The sequence below is a fragment of the Cucurbita pepo genome, chromosome LG17 (genome assembly GCF_002806865.2).
Source record: "Cucurbita pepo subsp. pepo cultivar mu-cu-16 chromosome LG17, ASM280686v2, whole genome shotgun sequence".
NCBI classification, from domain to species: Eukaryota; Viridiplantae; Streptophyta; class Magnoliopsida; order Cucurbitales; family Cucurbitaceae; genus Cucurbita; species Cucurbita pepo.
The window spans coordinates 431,913-451,446 of NC_036654.1; the positions used below are offsets into that span (position 1 = coordinate 431,913).

Genomic DNA, 19,534 nt, shown 5'->3' on the forward strand with positions numbered 1-19,534 from the left:
TTTTTTTTTTTTTTTTTTTTTTTTTTTTTTTTTTTTTTTTTTTTTTTTTTTTATAATTTTAAATTATATTAATATTTTCAATGTCATAAATTGTAAAAAAAATAAAAATTTATTGTTCTGAAGTATACATTTAAAATTTGAAATTTGAATGGAAATAATTAAAATAATAATATTAATATAGCAAAATGGAGAGTGGGAGAAGTGTGATGTAGATGGGGCATTTATTTAATTGTTGATGGCCAAAGGAGATGAACATTAAAGAAGAAAAAAGAAAAAAAAAAGAAAAGAAAAGAAAAAGAAAGGCTTTATTTAGCATTAAATGAATAAAATTCAGTGATGATTATAAGTAGTTTGGTGGCAACTCATAAAAGAGCACCAAAAATAAAATGCCTTTTAAATTAGAAAGGAAGATGTGGATGAGGCATATCATGTTCTCACATTCTTTGAATTTCGACTCTTATATATATATATATATTTTAAATAGTAAGCCGACACAAAGAAGAATGATTCTAATCCCAATCAACACATATTTTAAAATTATTTTGCACATAAAACACTGCATTATTGATTTTATATTATAATTTAAAGCATAATTAGTTGGTTAAAGTTACATATTATCGACGTGTAAGGCTATATGACGTGACACTCTTGCAAATTAAGAATTGGATTTAATTAATTATTGGTGGAGTTTGATTATGGACTTCAGGATCATATTAAGTTGGGCCGTAATATCTTTTAAAGTCGGGCCATTCATTCTCATTATCTCTAGTTTAGATTGAGCCCATATGAGTGTATGGACCCAAGGCCCAATGGGCCGTTTTAAAGAAAATAATGCCCAAATGGCCCACTGGATTTCCTAGGCCTGTTTTCCGGCCCACGTATTACTTAATTGTTTATTATTAATATTATTATTTCTGCTTCCCTCCTTTGTCTGACAGCGCGGGATTCCTCTTGTCCTTCCGAGTCTGACTCCATCTCCCCTTCGCCTCCCCAAACCCGAAGTACCGACCGCTTAGATTTTGAAATTTCGCTTCACTTTTCTACAATCACTCTCCCCAAGACGACTTCACAAATTTGGGCTTTCCATTTCTCACTTCGGCAAAGCTGGATAGGCACAGAGGAGACCGCTATGGCCCCGACCAAGATTCCCACCCTTATCGTTACTCTGCACCTCCTTCTCGCTTCAGCGACTCCCCCGTGAACCACCACGACAGTCGCCGAAGTCCCAATAAGTTCAGCGGCGGCGTTGGTCACCGTCGGCCTTTCGACAGCCCACCGCGCTACTCTACTCCCGGTGGAGCTGCTGATTTTCGTCCAATGGGAGGAACTGCCGGGGGATTCCGTCCAATTCCCGGTACTGGCGGTGGTTTTGGGTCCAATTTCCAGCCGCCACCTGTTGCAGGGCAGAAACGGGGGTATCCTTTCTCCGGCCGTGGAAGTTCTCCAGGTAACATTTTTGTGGATTAATTTAATTGCAGTCTCTTCTTTTTCCCTTGCTAAGAGCTCTAGGTAATTCTTTTTCAGTTCTTTTCTTGTCAGGCTTCGCTTTCTTAGTTCTATTTACTTATTGTGCTTTGGTCAGTTCTATCAAATTCTGAACATTCTTTGCCTGCAATTATCTCGTTATCGACTAGCTCTATGTGGTATAAACTTTATGCAAGGTTTGAATTATGTAGTTGAAAAGGAACTTTAGTATCGATGTGTAGTTCTTTGGATTGCCTCTATCCCGATTGGCCCCCAATAGAGGAGAAAAAGAAAAAGGAAGCTTCATGCAAATGTTAGCCATCGATGGGCCGGTTTTCTCTCTAAAATCTATCGTTATATTGTGTTAACTCTTTGTCATCCTAATTCATTTTTTCACAAGATGCTTTGAGCTTTGTGTGTGCGATGATTTAATCATTAAATCACGTGTGTTGTGATAATTGATAAATATTGAGATGGGATGCGAACACTCAGAAAAATGTTTTACCCGCTTTGTACAATGTTTATTGAGCTTAATATATTTATGAGAAGAAACATAGACTCTCATTAAGAGGTTGATTGGTTTTAAATTTCTGAATGATCAATATGTGAGATATTTTTAGTTTAGTTCTTATATTTTCATAGCGCATCTTCGCTAATCTTGCATCTGGCTAATGTCACCATGTTCTGTCTTCAGATCATCAGGACGGAAGCAGTTTTGCCAAGCTGTTTGTTGGATCTGTTCCAAGGACAATTACAGAAGAAGATGTAAGCTTTTGTGTTCTTTATGTTTGTTAAAAGGTCATGTAGTAAATTCTCCCAACTGTTTTCACTGCATTTCTCATTGAAGCAATACGTGTCTGATATGGTAAGTCTGGATGCGTGTCTAGAGATGACGAAATGTTTTCACTTTCTTTTGAAACAAGAGACAGTTTTCATTGAGATGTAATGGTATGATGGAGGAAGCTGTTTTTCACCGTCCATTTTCTGGACAAATGTCTTTTGTGTCAGGGTAGTTTTTGCACTATCTTTCTTAGGACATATGGTTTGAGAGAAATAGGAGGATTGGAGAGAGTAAGGGTTCTTGGAAAGTGTGTATAGGTCACTTTTATGCTATATTTGGGGTCATGTAACCAAGTGTTTTTGTGGATACCCTTTGTTTATGATCAATATCTCCTGGAGCCATTGTAATCTATTAATGACTTCATTTAGTGGTCTTGGTATGCCCTTTTAAATGACCTTCATTTGGTTTTATTTTGATTTTCGTTCACGTAAACATGTTTCTTAGCTATTTTTTTTTTTGCTTATTTGATGCCAGATTCGCCCATTGTTTGAAGAACATGGAAATGTAATTGAAGTAGCTTTGATAAAGGATAAGAGAACAGGTCAGCAACAAGGTAAGCATAACTTCTGTTTTGTATGAATCACTTTTGGTTCATACGCATGTCATTTCAGGTTTTGAGAGGCTCGAAGAAATCGTGAGCTCGTCTCAGTTTGTTTGTGCAACAAGTTTGGTGCTTGTTGGTTTTGGTTGCGATCCTAACTTTTTGTCCATCATGTCAAACAAGAAGAAGACAAGGCATGTAAACCTGCTATAATATCAAGTTTTGTATGGCAGTGGAGCACAAAAGACCGTGCCTTGTGATAGTAGCTGACTAGCTGCAGCAATGAAGGATATATAACCCAAAAAGTTTTTTTTTTTTTTTTGTAATGGGAGTGTCTGCTGCCAGCAGTTTAGCTTTTTTTTATGTCAGGATGTTTAATAGTTCAACAAATGTACAGAATTATAAATTTAGAAAATACACGTTTTTTAATAAAAAAATTGATGTTAATATATTGTATGTTTGGAAGCATTGAATGTGTTTTTCTTATTGTGGTGAATGTGGTCTTTTTAAATGGTTTTAAACTTTGAATTGTGATTGATGTGGAATATAAAATGGCGATGGGTATGAAGTTGTATTGACTTGTCGATTCAGAATGGATTTTGTGAGGTGTATGATTGTTGAATAGTTGGTAACTGATAGCTTAGTTCTATGATATTCACAGAATGAATGGATGAGTCTCAAGATTTTCAGGCTGCCTGTATGTTTCTCTGAGTAGGTTAAGTCTATTATGGTACGGAGAACATGGTTTGGTTTGTTGCCTTCTTGATATATTATGATAAAACTATTGTTCCCTTTTTAATTATTTTCTGTCCCAAGCAGACTCTTTGGGAGTTCTTCTGCATCCTGTAACTTTACCTTTCTGACCACTTGAAACTCATCCTCTTAGCCCACATTTCTCGTAGCTCAGTTGCTGAACTTGTCACTGTTGCTTTGTAAAATTTGTCTTAGGAGGTTTTCATTCTCGATTAATTTTATTGGGTTTGCGGTGTTTTCAAAGTTCACAAACTTGTGAATCCAGCCTAGACTTCACCCTGGATGTTTATCTCCTGTAGTTCGAAGTTTTTGACTTTTCTTCAGCTTGCACAAGGAGATCCTGTGTCTTTGTTGGTTGTGACATATGATTGTGCATTTTCTGGTCCATATAAATGTTTTTATCACTATTGTGGACACTACCCCGTGCAAATGTTGCATTTTGGCAGGATAAATCCTCACTGCCTTTTACTCTCTTTCTTTCTGGAATCTAGAAGTTCCAGAAATTTTTTCAAACGTATGAAGTTATAATATACAAAGGCCTAGATCTTAGGAGTTACAAAAACAATTCTCCTGGAGCTATAAAAGGAGGGTAATTAGTAAGTCCTCACTGTAGAATTGATTGTGGCAAAGTGATGCGGCTGTCAGTGCAACCATGTTGAGCTTCGGAGGATTCATTTTTATTGCAGTGGCATGGAAAGAGGCATTTGTAGTATTTTGGATGTTCCGTGCTTAGTGTAGATTCAATATTTTTGTTGGATGAATAGTTGCACAAGCACCTGAATTTATACATTTGGAAGGCCACTCTATTTTGGATGATATTGTATCTTCCTGTTCAAGTTCTCTGCTTTAGTTGGTAGTAGGAGGCATTGTCATTGTCATTTCCAAACCTTTTGCAATTTTGTTATTTAAGGTCTTGATAAGGATAAATAATGAAGTTGTTTGAGTATATGGTTTCTGAGGGCTTTTACTTAACGTATTTCATGGCTGCATGTAGCCTATGATCAATGTGCCTTCTGTGATTACAGCAAGTTGTTTTATAGAGCGAGTGAATGCGACTAAATTTTCATGTATTTGTTGGAAGGTAGGCTGTTTGACCTCATAATTACTAGCTTATCCTATTAAATTTTAGTTTTAGTGCTGGGATACGATATTTTCTTCAAGTTTGTTCAAAGTGAGACATTGTCTCGGTAATGGAAGACTGATATTCATGACATGGAAATGTAAAAAATTTATCAATGGCCTCCAAGTGGAAAGCTTGTGGCTTCTTTATGCCATGATAATCATTCGATACTAATGGTGGTGGTCCTAGTGAATATAGACAAGGATCACAATCTCAAAGATTATTTAGGCAGTCATAATGTCCACGTTAGCGTTTATGCTAGCTTATTCCTAATGCTCGACGCTGAGAACTTCTTGACTGGCTTTTGCAACACTTGAACTTTTCCCGTCTATTAGCTATTCTGTTGGGCCTGAGATGGGTAACTAGTGGTTGCTTATATGTTTCAAATCTTTTCCTGCGGGGGTTGTTGAGCGTGGAATATAGTCACCACCTCATGCTGCTGCTTTCTATAGTTTCTCTCTACGGTTGGCCCTGTTTGTACTGAATGAATGGAATTAAAATTGTGTGCTTATATTCTCCAGATGCAATTTGTTATCTTTTCAGTAGGTTATCTTTGAATCCTTATGAAACTTAAGGGGTTCTTGGTGTTCTTTTCCAATATCTTCCTAAGTGTTTCTATCCCTTTCTACTAAATTTTGATGATTTTGTAGTCGATGTTATCTTTATTTTTATTCTCGTAACCGTGAAGTTGGCCTTTCTGTAGATTGTAATGAAATGTTGAATGTGGATGTAGCATTAATTTTCCATGTGACAGTTGTAGCTTTTTCAGTGGCTAAATGTAAATGTCTGTCTACATGTCTGTTCACTCATAAGTGTAACACCATAAATACAAAGTTATGATCCAACGTAGTCAAATCAGAACAACCTTTACTCATGCAGGGTGTTGTTTTGTAAAATATACAACCTCAGAAGAAGCTGATAGAGCAATTAGGAATTTGCACAATCAACATACCCTTCCTGGGGTGAGTTTCCTTCCCAATTATTATTTATCTGTCTCGTATGCAATGCTACCATATTTTATTAAATATGTTTACAGGGATCAGGCCCGATTCAAGTTAGATATGCGGATGGAGAGCGAGAGCGCCTTGGTAATTGACTCTTGAATCTGGATTTTGTCTTTCATTTATTAACCTTCATCAATCTTTTTCTTCCCTTTCCCCTTCTCTTTTTTGTGTTCTAGGGTGCGGGTGAGGGGATTAAATTCCCGAGTCAGTAGTATTAGCCTGATTTTTTTTTTTATAAAAAAACTTTGATTGTTATGGTGGAGAAATTCAATTTTGAAAATGGGTTTGGGTAAAAAGAAATTTGGACCGAGATATGAATTTCAATATGGACACCGGGTGATTGAAGTAGAACGCCAGAATGTTAATGGCGTGGTACCTCAAGCCTGCTCGAGTGAGAATAGTACTAAGTTGGGTGACCCCTTAGGGAAGTCCTCGTGTTCCTCGTGTTGCACCCCTTAATGATGTGGAACCTCACTCTAAACTAACTTCTTTGAAACTGTCGTTTTGAGCATTACCACCTAGCTTTTATTTTTTAGTATCAAATCTTAAAGAACGATAATTAGTCGATGTGGAATCAGGCATGTCTTCAACCACCTTCCCCACAAAGGGGAAATGTAGCTAGTTCCTTCAATTCTGCGCCGTCATATTTCCTTCTCACCATCTTATGATAACTGCATATATGGGGACTTTTTGCTCCTTCAGGATCCAAATCGGTTGAATGGTGAATCTGTCTACAAAAAAACTTTCCATTTATGATTTTATTGATTTTTCTCATTACTTATTTTCTGTAGGTGCAGTTGAGTACAAATTGTTTGTTGGTTCCCTAAATAAACAAGCCTCAGAAAAAGAAGTCAAGGAAGTATGTTATAACCGTGTGGTTAAGCCTTTTTAATCTCGATATTGCTATCACATGTTATCCGTTTCTACTTCTTTTCCTTTCTCTTTTTTGAGCCATCAAATTGATTATCAACTTTGGTTTTGTTGAGCTCTTTGAAACTAATTATCATCAGAGTTTTGGCCAAATGTATGCTGTCACTTAGTTTTTGGTTGTGGAGGCGTGTACGCCTTTATCTTCTTAGTGCTTTTACATGGAGTAAAATCATTTGGTTACTTCCACTATCTCTAGACATTAATATATTTTTGTTCCCAGATCTTTTCTCAATATGGAGTAGTTGAAGATGTTTACCTTATGCGGGATGAAATGAGGCAAAGTCGTGGTATGCCTTTCAAATTTATTTGATCATGTTTTAAGCAATGTTTTGATTGCTTGAAGTCGATACATGTTTTTGTTCTTGTGTAATGTGGATGATGCATGTTAATTTATATTTTAAGTGTAAATGACTAAGATGTTCATTATCGGTTGACTATTATTTGACATGGGATGGAATCATATTGGGATCATAATTACAAAAGAACCATGCGACCGATGCCCATAAAGAGGCATTAAACCTCATCAACTCTTGAACTCCCAAATCGTGTCACAGGACTGTCCTCTCTTCTCTTAGCTGATTTCCAAAGCCATTTGGCCAACAATACCTCATTTCTCTTAGCTGATTTCCAAGCTCCAAGTCTACCTCTTGCAATTGGCAGTGTAGCCAACCCCCCAAAATTACCCTAAGGTATTGATCTTCCCATTTGCCTCTCTCCCAACGTAGATTCCCCAATCTTCTTTCAAGAGTTGCTGCTTCCTTTTTAGGAATTAGAAAAGGTGAAACTAAGAATATGTAACTATTTATTAGGCAATCTTTGATAAACTTATCACTGAGTGAATTGGACTATTCTACCAAGCGTCCTGTAATGAGGTTAGGTTACTGTTGTGATGTCCCCAATGTGGAGGAGAACAAAACACCCTGTATAAGGGTGTGGAAACCTTCCCCTAGCAGACGCGTTTTAAAGCCTTGAGGGAAAGCCTGAAAGGGAAGCCCAAAGAGGACAATATCTGCTAGCGGTGGATCTGGGTTGTTACAATTGTAGACCCAACCAATTCACTTACCCCAAGGTAGAGTGCAATTGAATCAGTTTGGGTCATGTCAAGTTATTTCTTATTGTCTCTTTATGTTTCTTTAGTTTATTCTGTTATTAAATGATTGTGAAGACCTTTTGTGTGTGTGCATGTGTGATGGGGGNTTTTTTTTTTTTTTTTATGATTATTGATTTTAATAACGGAAGTTCGTAAAATGTCTTCTAATATCAATACAAGATGACTCTTTGGAGAAAAATTTGTTGAGGAAAAAAGAATGTAGTTAATTGTATTGGATGAATAACTTCGCTCATCCAGTGATGGCAATATAACTTTAAGCATCTTCAGCTGTTCACTACTGTGTAATAGGCCAGTCAACTATTAGATCCAAAGCTTGTCATCACCATCGTTATTACTCTCCCTACTATTATTTTGACTTTCCATATGTGTCTAAGTCATGCAATTTTGAAGGATGTGGATTCGTGAAGTACTCTCATAGGGATATGGCACTGGCAGCTATAAATGCACTTAATGGAATCTATACAATGAGAGTAAGTCTATCTTTCTAGAGTTTATGTTTCTTTTTTCTGCAGTATTTATTACTGAAGCCTATTACATGATGAATTTCCTTTACTACATATAGGGTTGTGATCAGCCATTAAGTGTTCGCTTTGCTGACCCGAAGAAGCCTAGATCTGGAGATTCAAGGTTTGATATGATGTGAGCCTTCATGATCAAATTTTGAAATTGAAAATAGGTTCTTTGAGGCCTTCCACCACCATTATTTTCTTATTTCGCATTTTATTAAATCTTGGTTTGAACTTCGTTTTAATGGGTATATTTAATGACTTGTTTTGTAATTTGGCCCTTGCTTCATTTATTGTTTCATGTATTCTACACCCGTCCACTACTTTTTATCATTAATAATATTTATAAATTGAGTATCTTGCTTTTTCAGGGGCACTCCTGCATTCGGAGGTCCAGGTTTTGGTTCTCGTCTTCAAGCACCTGGGCCAAGGCATGGCCGTTGTTTTTTAGTGTTGTGCATAAATAGAAATCAGAACACCAAATTTTCATTGATCCAATTAGAAGTACCAAAACATAGTAGGAATAAAAATACACTCCAATTGGCATTGGCCGAAAATAATTATAATTGTAAAAGGATTTCAAAAGGGAGATGCAGTTAGAGGTCACGAATTTAACGCATGTGGTAGCTGATATTTTCCCTTGAGCCATTTTTTGATAGTCATTGTTGAGGTCACTCCTTGCATTGTCTTAATGTTTTCTACTCATGCTCTTGATTCTGTTGTGTTCTTAGCAGACCAATGCCTAATTTTGGTGAATTTATGGGTGATCGAATTCCAATTGATGTACGAGGTTTTAGGCCACCTGTTGATGCTGGTGTTCATACCTTTGGGGGTCAATTGCCTCCTAGGTCCAGTGAAATGGGATTGCCTTTGAATTTGGTAATTTATTATTATCTTTTGACATGTAATTTTAAGGGTTGTTCATGTTGTGATTTATGCTTGGTATATTCTTTCATTTTCCTCAACTAAAGCTCAATTTTCACATCTCTAACCTTTTAGTCAAAGATATATCCCTTAACTAGTTGAGTTATGCTTTAGTGTTGGTTATAGTATGTGCGGTATTTGGTTTGACTTACCTGCTCTGTATCTAAGCCATTACGACGAAGCCATATTTTTCATGGGAGAACTCATAAGATATTAATATTTTATTAGGTGGACTTGAAAGCTTGAACTACATAGCCTCAGAGTTTTCAACTTCCTCCTTTTATGATTGGTCAACCTTTAATAGTTTAACGTTCACGTTTATCTTGATGTTAGATAAGCCAACCTAATTGTTAATCAAAGAGCTTTGGCACAAGCATTTTACAAAACCTATTCTGTATGATCCTTGTATTGGATATTGCCTTGTCTCTTTCTAGGTAAGAAACCTCATCTGTTGAACTTCAAAGCATGCTACAGAATGATATGATAGAATCTACCTAGGTGCAGCTGATATGTGTAATTAAGAGGCCTTTCGATTGGACATTATCAACATACAAGTACATGAAAAAATTCTTAATTTTGATGGCCTACTAAAAACCTGAAAATAAGTTTGCTTATAGACCTCCCCCACTAAAACCGTCCTCGAGGACGCTGAAAACATGAAAATAAGTTTCCTACTGGAGGGCACTGCTCTGTCTGGAAGTGCAATCTTAAAGTTAATATGGTGTGTCTTTAGCTTCTTGCTTGGGTTCAGTTAATTGCATCTAATTGTTCTCCACAACTATTGATTTGTTTTTTACTTAATATTTTACTGATGATACTGAAAGGGATGATAAAATTTGGTCATCAAGTCACTTGATGTTATGATCAAGTTTTGGACTGTTTTCAGTTATGAGTGATGAAATGAATCATCGGAGTCGTCATCGTGGATAATGTTTCTGTTTAATGTTATAAATTATCTTTTCCTTTCTCTGGCCTCTTTTTTACCTCGCATATGATTATACTCTTGAGAGGTAATCGGTGGGTAATGGATGTACTTTGCATATCTCTGTTAATGACCCATTCTTATTCTGTTAACTAGTTTGCTTGCAATGTTTTTTAGAGTGGTCCTGCTAGTAGGTTTAGAGGTCCCACCCAAGGGATAGTCAATCCTGGATCCTCAACTTCTCCACTGGTAATTTAACGCTGATTTATGGTTTTAGGTTACCTGCTAGATTGTATCCTAGCCATTTCCAATGTTATCTAACCTCATCTTAATTTTATTAGAATTTTATTCAGTCATCAGCAAGTCAACATCCACCACTGGGCCTGCAAACGTCACCAGTGCTAAAGGCTGTTCAGTCACCGAAACAATTGCCACCTCCGAGTCAATTGCACTCTCATGCTCCGACCTCCTATTCTCAGACACATACATCTCCAGCATCAGTACAGCGGCATAGTCAACCGCCGAATTTTAATTCTTCTAGTCAAATGCCCTTTAGTCGGCCTGCACCTTCACAAGAGTCACCTGGCTTAGGTTCACAGTTGGCCGTATCTCAAGCTATGATCCAGCAGAGTGCCTCATCTGCTGCAGCCACACAGACTCCTCTGACTATGAACTTACAATCCCATGCTACTGCTCCTAACCAACAGCAGCTTCAGCCACGTCAGAGCTCACCTTCTCGGTTGGCTCACATGCTGTCACAGCAAAAACAAACCCTGGAGGCTAGTTTTCAGTCTTCCCAGCAGGCATTCTCTCAGATACAGCAGCAGTTGCAGCTGATACAACCATCAAGTCAAAGTTCAACATTGCAGCCAAGTTCCCAGACTATTAAGCAGCAGGTAGGTAATGAGTAATAGCAAGGGGGTTTCTCTATACTATAGAATATGTTTGGATTTGTTGATGTGCATGAGACCATCAAACTTTTTGATCCCTCAATTTAAGGTTGGGCATTGAATATCTGTTGTTTTAAATGCCCTTGCAGTCTCACTGGGCGGGGGTTGTGCCACATACAGCTTCCAGTGCCACTTCTGCAACTTCAGATACACGTTCATCTATGGGCCCTCTTGTAGCTATAAATACCCAACTTGTAGCTCCTCTAAAATGCAATTGGACAGAGCACACTTCTCCTGATGGTTACAAATACTATTACAACAGTGTAACCGGTGAGAGTAAGGTGAGTTTCTTTGAAGCTTCCATTTTCATAAAGATTTTGCTTTGATTTGTGTGGTTTATACTCTCATGTGTAAAAACCTGCAGTGGGAGAAGCCTGAAGAGCTTTCGGTGATTGAGCATCAACCAAAGCCACCAGTACTGCAGCCCCATAACCAGCCACATCCTCAACTACTATCTGCCCAGCAACTCTTTCAAACTCCGCAAGCCCAGCTTCAAGCTCAGTTCCAGACACGGATGCCCCACCCTCAGCCGCTACAGCAACCTTCATTCCATTCACAGGTCTGTCTTGTCTATTAGCAGTTTCAGTTTTCATTATTGCATTGAAAGCTCGGGCAATTGTTTATTCATTTTGGCTGGTTCACCTCATTATATGACGGTGGACTTCTTGGATAATTTAATATCTTGGATTCTTATATGACTCTGGCCTTGTTTATGTATTTTGTATGTAACTTATTCTGTTCTTATGCAGGAAGGTGCTTATACACAATTGCAGACAGTTAATAGCTCAGTAAATGATCCTACTCGCTTCCACCAGGTATGTTGTGCTTGTATTTGAATTCAGCCACTTCACTTTTCCCGAGTCAACTTCATGCAATTGGCTATGTACCTCAGGGACCTCAGGCGAATCAAGAGTGGGCATGGAAAAATAAATAATCAGCAGGTTGGTTTTCTAACTCCATTTGTGGTATATATTTGGCTTGTAAGAGTTTAACTCCACCGAGATTGGGATTAGGGCGAGCAGAGTGATACGTAGATGTGTTAAAAAAATATTAATTAAGACGGTCAGACATTCTGTTATCCAATTAATTAGGTTTGGAAACTATATTCTTAAGCTCAATTGTATATCAGAAAATACAAATGAAAGCGTCATAGACTCCTATACCATCTAATTAATGGAATGTATGAATGGGCTTAATTATATAATTGAAAAGCCATGAAATAAGGAAGCGTCATGGATATGCATACTGTTAGACTAATGTTGAGATGTTCTTTACTTAAGAAATAATGAATTGGGTTGTTTTTAGATTTCCTTGGAGGTATTATGAATCACATAAGCTCCTTTACTATGGTAGAACTATTTGGTCTTCAGCTGGTGCATCTGCTATTTAAGTTTTGAAATGAAGAAACTAGTCCCCCTCTGCCTTGAAGCTCTGAGGCAGAGAGCAGCTTTGTAAGGTGCAGAAACCACTGATGGGATGAGCAACGTTTCAATGGCGTTTGTGTTGGCCGCAAATTCTCTCAACGCGTGGCCTTGTACGATCTATACGTTGGCTTAGTTAATAACATACCGATATCGTTGTATCATATTGCTAAGATCTCTGTATTCCTCATAAACGTGTATGTACTTATAAATTAATCTCTCAGCATGTACTGTCTGTTCTTTTGTTTTGTTACATCTTAAAAACTGGAGTGGAAGAGGATCCGTGTACCTTCTTTTGTAGCTATGATTCATTCACTTGAAATACTAGTTGACAATAGTACCTTCTCCAATTCAGCAAGTTATATAATCTTTTGTTCAATTTTTGGTGCTCTTAGATATTGAAATTTAACATAATCTAGCTTAGCTCGGAGTACGACAGTTAGTTCGGATCACTGTCTGTGTTCCAACGGGTGGTTTGAGGCTTCCCATTTTCACCATTGACTGCTTGAAGTCTTCAAAGAAAGCAATCGGGTCCACAGCATAAGTTTCTACTATTTCTCTAGTTTGGGGATCACTAGTTACAAGAACTTGATCAGACTGGAGCAACCCTTCTCCAGTGAGAAGATTGATGTAATACTGGTTGTCGAACATGACTGGGGTTACAAGGTCGAGATGTGCCAGTGTCGAGGTGTTACCAGATTCTGAGCAGAGCTGTTTTAGTGACTCGATGAACTCTTGGTTTGCTCCTTCGTTAGGACTGTTCCCGTTATTCTGCAGCCTAGAACTGAATGAAACACATNGGGCCAGTGTCGAGGTGTTACCAGATTCTGAGCAGAGCTGTTTTAGTGACTCGATGAACTCTTGGTTTGCTCCTTCGTTAGGGCTGTTCCCGTTATTCTGCAGCCTAGAACTGAATGAAACACATCGTGCTAGTCCCAGCGTGTGCGCCCCTTCATAGATAGTGAAACATTCAGTCGAAAAAGTGGTAAGAAAAGTCGAAGAAAGATGAGAACCGAACCAAATCACCTGAGAGAGCAACCATATCTCTGAGAGAAAGGCCAAGGTTCTGGAACTTTGAAACTAGAGTGGCCACAGTGGAGTTAGGCGCAGGAATGTTGTTTTGTGCTGCTGTTTTGCTAGCACTCAGGCTGTCTCCTCTTCCAAATTCCACTTTCCACACAGGTCCTCCAGACTGCAAATTATTTGGAAAAAACAGTATCAGAATAACGCCTTTCGTAACTCCTCTTAGAATTCTATGGTCGATAAACGCACAAGAACGACAGAGTCTCGGGCTGCAATTGCAAGAATGTCAGCACATGAAACTGTCTGTGGACAAACAGATTCGATCTCGGATTTGATGGCATCAATCACTTCAAATCCTCTCAGCGAGTTCGCATTTGGAGCTGCAGTTTTCTCACCAACAAAGTTGTCGTTATCGTCCAACAACACTGAAGCATCGCACCCCTACACGAAACACGTTCACATTCATTAGAGCTATCAATCCACTGAAAAAGTAGGAAAAGCAATGACTTACATTGACAAAGCAATCATGGAAATGGAGTCGAAGCAGAGACGCTGCCATTCGAGGGTCCTCAGCAATGGCAGTTTTGACCCAATAGAAGATGATGGATTCTGCCTCGGGGCAGAAAGGGGGCGTGCCGAAGGGCATCTGGTTCTCATCCCCTCCTCCGTATGATGCTTTCATGTTCGCCGAAGTGACTGCTATAAGCTCGAACATTATTAGACAAAGATGGAAGGCGAGATAGTTGGCCATTTTTGCATTCCAAAGGCAACTGAAATGGAGATGATAAGGGCGATGGGGGGAGATTCTGTTATATATACATGCATAAAGTAGGCTAGAAATCAACTGCTACATAACAAGTGAGACGTGGAGAGAGGGCTTTTTCACTTCAAACTCAAGTTTGCCAAAATAGGCATTGGGTAGGGCTAAGTACCAAGTGTTAGTTGGAGCACGGAAACACAAGTATGAGATTAGTTGGAGTCGAAAGGCTGTCAAATTTTAGCCATTTTGGCATGAATATATCTTAACCAGTTGAACTATGTTTACATTGACGGTTCTCTCTGAAATGCATTTGGTCGTAGAAAGTGGATTTGATGAGGGAGGGATATGTAGCAGGTGTAGAGTGGATGATTTCAAAGCTCTGTTTTTTCCAGCAGGTTTGTGACAGAGAACGGTTCATAACCACTTCAATTAAGGGCTCAACAACTCCACTTTTATTGGGTTCTAAATGTTTGGTTAAACTGATCACATGGTCAGCTGCCAAAGGTAGCTCGCTTGAATGAGAGCCTTTTTGGGCTTTTAAAGTTTGTGGTCTTCTGAATGAAGTGATGATCATCAATCTTCAAGGTCACTACTTCATTGCTTCTCTGAAATGGGCTCTCCTGCATGGCCTCCCTTAAAATGATCCAAATCACCCCCTCATATTCATCTGATTTTAAAAATAATTCATTTTGGAAAGCATTTTTTTTACTCGGTTCGACTTTGCCTCTACTCGAGGCCAAGGTCTCTCATGTGAGACGTTGTATCTCACCATGTTATTCCCAATTAACATTTCTCATATGTCTTGACATCATTCCAATTCACGGAGTGTCATCGGTCATTACTACTCACTCGGTCATGACAGAGAATGGGTTCACGTGTTCTTCGTAATATCGAAACATCCTGAACATCCATCCATCATAAGTTCAATTGAGGCATTGGCCCTCCCATGCTCATGCCATGTCATTTACGGACTCCGTACTGAATAACGATGCATAATCCACCCTCTGACACTTGAGCTAGGGTGCAATATCGGCACACCTATGTCGCCTCGGTACTGTCCTTGAAAGACCCATTTCAAAGGAAGTAACCTGAGACACTCGTCTCGCAACGCTTGCCCTCACTATGACACACGTATGTGCTACATGGGTAACTCGCTTAGGCCACAGGACCAAGGATGGTGGGGAGCTCACGTCATGCCTCCTCTAAGGTACACTTTGAGGCATTTTCAATCCTCCTCGGGTAGACGTCATTTTGGCAAACAGTCATACAGTGTCGTGAAGAGTCCATCTAGTATCCGATTGATACTAAATTTAGTGAGCAATCATATTTCATATAGACGAACTTGACTCTAGAATTCCATGCCCAAATTCCCTTCGAAACCCCAACTTTCAAGGTTAAGGCCCGTTCCTTCAACAAGCCTATCTTTAACACTCCTGTCTACTTGTGGCCCTTATCTTGCTTTTGGATCGTCTTCTCTTCAATACCCACTTCTCTAGAATTGCATGGCTGGATGAGCGCAACCTTAGGGTCACCAATTTACTTGAGGGTCACAAACTACTCTCTTCATAGTATGGTCTACTAACGGCTAGGTTGTGACAGAAGGTAGAGTTGAAGAGGAGGTGTTGTCTGTCGTACTTGGAAGTAATGTAGGAGAATCATGTATTCTGGAAAAGTACTCTGGATCCATGCACACGTGTTTTGGTGCATTTAATTGGTTGAAGTGTTTAGAGTTTGTATTTTCACAACCACTCCCCTCCTCCCGTGTAGGTTTCTACCCCACACTCAAAAACTAGCATCCAACCTCCCATTCCCTACCCTTATACTTAATAGTGCCTTTTAAAACCCTAACCCTAACCCTAACCCTAACCCCAACCCTAACCCTAACCCTAACCCTAAAATTAAAAAACCATAGCTCAAACAAACCACACATTAACACATTTAAATAAATAAAAGAACTAAATAAATAAATAAAGCTACTTAATTTAATTATATAATATTATACAGTGATGGGGATTGTGTGAATGATGAAAGAAAAGCTCATGAATTTTTAAAATATAAGAAGACGGAAAAAAAGTTATTTATTTTTACTCTTCTTTGGGGATGTGTACGGAGGAGGAGGAGGAGGAGGAGGAGGGTACGATCATATCTTGCAGAAGCCCATGGTCTTTGAACGAAGCAGAACTAGGAGAGGATCCACCAATACGACGCCGTTCTTCTCCGAAACACTGGAACATCGGTTCGAATCCTCCGCACGTGACAAGCTCCATAGGCGGCGGCGGTGGCGTTGGCGGAGTGTAGGTGTAGGTGTATTGTTGGTGTTGGAAAAGAAGGGGCGGTGGATGGAGGGCGGCGGAGGTGGAAATTGATGCTGAGAGGGATCCACGTGGCAAGATGGGGCTTTGATGATTGTGTTGACCTTCGTAAGTGGTGACGACGACGGAAGGGTCATGGGAGGATCGTTCGACTCGCTTTTTGACGCCGCAGCCGGCGGTGGTGCAGCGGTAATAGCTTCTTGGGTAAGGGCTGTTTTTAACGGCTTTCTGACCGTACTTCCGCCACCTGTAACCGTCGTCCAGATGATCCATTTCGGTCTTGGTCATGAACGCAAATCTGGGTTGTGTAGCCCTTTTCTCGTTCTTGATTTTGGGTTTCAACCTAACCACCAAATATAAAAAAATGAATAAAAATTAACAACAACACAGACTCTTCTAGTATCATACGGTTCACTTTGAGCTTCCTCAAAAAGCCTTAGTATTAGTTGATTATAAACTCATCATAATTCCCTAAATTTAGCGAAACTTTCATCCAAGATTAAGAAGGCTTACTTGTGTTGGTTGAAAGGATCCAGGTCACCGGCGTCGGAGGAGGAAGAGAGGGAGGAGGAATTAGGAGTTGAAGGAATATTAAGAAGGCGGTCGGAGGAGGAGGAGGAGGGCGGCAGGGGCGGAGGGGTGGTAGCTGCAGAGAAGAGATCAAATAAGTCGAACAAAGTGGAGGGCTTAAAGGAAGACGAGTCCATTGGGAACTTCAACATGCAACTAGGAATCTCATCTTTCATATATATATATATATATATTATTAGTGATTTGGTCGAAGCAAATGAGTCAACTAAAAAAGCAGCTAGGTAGCTACTAAGGGACACCCAGTGTCGGCATCCGATCCAATTAGTCAGTAGCTAAGTTCATAAATACCTCATCGTTATCTAGTCACATCTAGCTTTTTCGTTATAACAAGTTTAACTTTTTACATTGTTTAAAGCTATGAAGTGTACTAATTTAATTTAGTATATAGTTTAATATGAAAGAGAAAGGAATATGATCTGTTTCAATATATTTTACTATTACAAGATCTGAAACTATAGTATAAATATATATTATACATATATATAAGCTGTATTATAAGACGTTGAACGAATCACTTTTCATTTTTATGCGTGTGGATGCTTTCAAATGATATGCGGATTTGTGGAATTCAACTATTTATTGGGAGGGATTAAAAGTTCTATTTATTCTTTTATAAATAAAAAAATGTTTTAAATGCATGCCTTTTACCGTTTACCGGGGACTGGAGGTTTCAAAATTCATGATAAACTTGGTATTAATTATAGGTATTTATTTTGTTTTAAATAAATAAAAATATCTTCCTACTTATCTCTTCTCTATATCTATATATATATATATACTTTTTTATTTATCCTTTGACCAATAAAAGTGTATAAAAAGCGTTACACTTTCCCAAAAGAAACTGATTCGGTTTAAGATTTTAGTACTTAGGTTATTAATATTTTAATATGTTTATTTATTTATTTATTTATACTTTTATTATTCCATTCCCTTTCTCTCCCATCACTTCCTTTTTTTAATCTTTTTGTGACGTATTTACAAAGTTATTTTAATTATTTTCCCCACTCCTAAAATTGGTGTGACTCAACTATTTCATGCTTTTTTGAAGTTTAAAGAATATAAGAGAATACTTCTTTTTTTAAAAAAATCTCATACCCTTCGCTTAAAGAAAATAATATGTTTTTTTTTAAATAAAAAATAAAATAGTTTGGTTCAAAGTTGAAAATATTTTATTAAATTAAATTAAATTTTTAATAAAAAAGTGCATATGACTTTGGCATTTATTTAGGTGGGGAGCCTATAATGGGTTCATTTAATATATGTCTAATTGTGCCAAAAACACATCCTAATTCCTAGACCTTACCAAATATTTAAATGTAAAAATAAAATGAAAGAGTTGTTTGAAATAGACATTAAAGAAATGGGGACCACACTTGTACAACCGATGCTCCAATAGGTCGGTTCCTAAAACCTTTGACACACCCACTAGGCATCCAAAGGATCCATTTAGAGATGGGTTCCATTTCATTTGCTGGGTTTCTCTCAGTCTCATCATGTTAAAATACGTTTGCTAAGTAGAGATTGGTTTCGTTTCCCTTTCTAATTGATGTGAGATCTCACCATTGATATGTTCTTCTATCACTGTTATATATAGTTACTCGTGGAAAGTGATCACCACCACCTTTTATCGAATGTCATCAAAGGAGATCTGCACACAAGAGCTAAAGCTCATGCGATTTGGTTGCACTTAAGCTAGCAATCTCGTATGGAGAAAAAAAAAATTGCAAATCTAGCAATCTCATATGGAGAAAAAAAAAATTTACAAATCAAATTGAGCAATTCAGTTTGGTTCCACCACTAATTTGTTTCGCTTAGCTCCATGTTTTGGTCTAGTCTTCTTTTGGTACAATTTCTAAGGCTAATTAGGGTGTTTTGGTTAGGTATTGGCAATTAACTTATAACTTAAATAGAATTCCGAAGGTAGATGAGAATGAAACTTTGTTTTTTTATGAGGGTGTGAAAACCTCTCCCTACCATATGCAATTTTGAAATCGTGAGATTAGCTATAATATGTAACGAGCCAAAGCAGACAGTATCTAACTAGCAATGGACTTGAGCTGTGCAGTGTGTCAACGAGAACGTTGGGTCGCCAACAGGGTGGATTGTGAAATCCCAAATTAGTTGGAGAGAGAAACAAAACATTATTTTAGTAGATGTGTTTTAAAGTTGTGAGGTTGACGGCGATATGTAACGAGCAAAATTTGACAATATTTGCTAGTGGTGGACGATGGAGTTGAGTTGTTACCTTTGCATCAATAAGATATGTTTTGAAATATTTTTTTTATTAAAAAATATAGTTTATTTTAAATAATCATGCACATTTTCTTCATTAGCATGATTGTTTTAAGCACGTGCTTTTAA

At 38.1% G+C, this 19,534-nt stretch overlaps 3 protein-coding genes across 7 annotated transcripts; 1 reads left to right on the forward strand and 2 right to left on the reverse strand.

The window, feature by feature from the left end:
- Window positions 1-1,029: 1,029 nt before the first annotated feature.
- On the forward strand, window positions 1,030-12,824 carry LOC111778472 (flowering time control protein FCA-like). Of its 5 annotated transcripts, none has more exons than XM_023658322.1 (18): window positions 1,200-1,447; window positions 2,159-2,229; window positions 2,780-2,858; window positions 5,599-5,681; window positions 5,756-5,807; window positions 6,515-6,582; window positions 6,874-6,940; window positions 8,155-8,234; window positions 8,327-8,403; window positions 8,642-8,701; window positions 9,005-9,149; window positions 10,294-10,365; window positions 10,458-11,012; window positions 11,156-11,347; window positions 11,431-11,625; window positions 11,816-11,881; window positions 11,959-12,007; window positions 12,372-12,824. In XM_023658322.1, exons 1-17 carry the CDS (start codon window positions 1,318-1,320, stop codon window positions 11,998-12,000), a joined length of 2,034 nt encoding a protein of 677 aa, XP_023514090.1. In that variant the 5' UTR covers window positions 1,200-1,317; the 3' UTR covers window positions 12,001-12,007; window positions 12,372-12,824. The 5 variants fall into 5 exon arrangements, with proteins under 5 accessions (XP_023514093.1, XP_023514094.1, XP_023514090.1 ...); XM_023658324.1 differs by having other exon boundaries at window positions 12,420-12,824; XM_023658323.1 differs by having other exon boundaries at window positions 12,437-12,824.
- On the reverse strand, window positions 12,778-14,467 carry LOC111778473 (peroxidase 40). Its single transcript, XM_023658327.1, has 5 exons — window positions 14,022-14,467; window positions 13,760-13,951; window positions 13,514-13,679; window positions 13,392-13,437; window positions 12,778-13,265 (listed from the first exon to the last, which is right to left on the reverse strand). The coding sequence occupies exons 1-5, from the start codon at window positions 14,259-14,261 to the stop codon at window positions 12,908-12,910; spliced, it is 1,002 nt and encodes a 333-aa protein (XP_023514095.1). The 5' UTR covers window positions 14,262-14,467; the 3' UTR covers window positions 12,778-12,907.
- A 1,785-nt stretch (window positions 14,468-16,252) lies between these two features.
- LOC111778475 (probable WRKY transcription factor 48) lies at window positions 16,253-17,332 on the reverse strand. The gene is made up of 2 exons (XM_023658328.1): window positions 17,096-17,332; window positions 16,253-16,925 (listed from the first exon to the last, which is right to left on the reverse strand). Exons 1-2 carry the CDS (start codon window positions 17,326-17,328, stop codon window positions 16,355-16,357), a joined length of 804 nt encoding a protein of 267 aa, XP_023514096.1. The 5' UTR covers window positions 17,329-17,332; the 3' UTR covers window positions 16,253-16,354.
- Window positions 17,333-19,534: the final 2,202 nt, after the last annotated feature.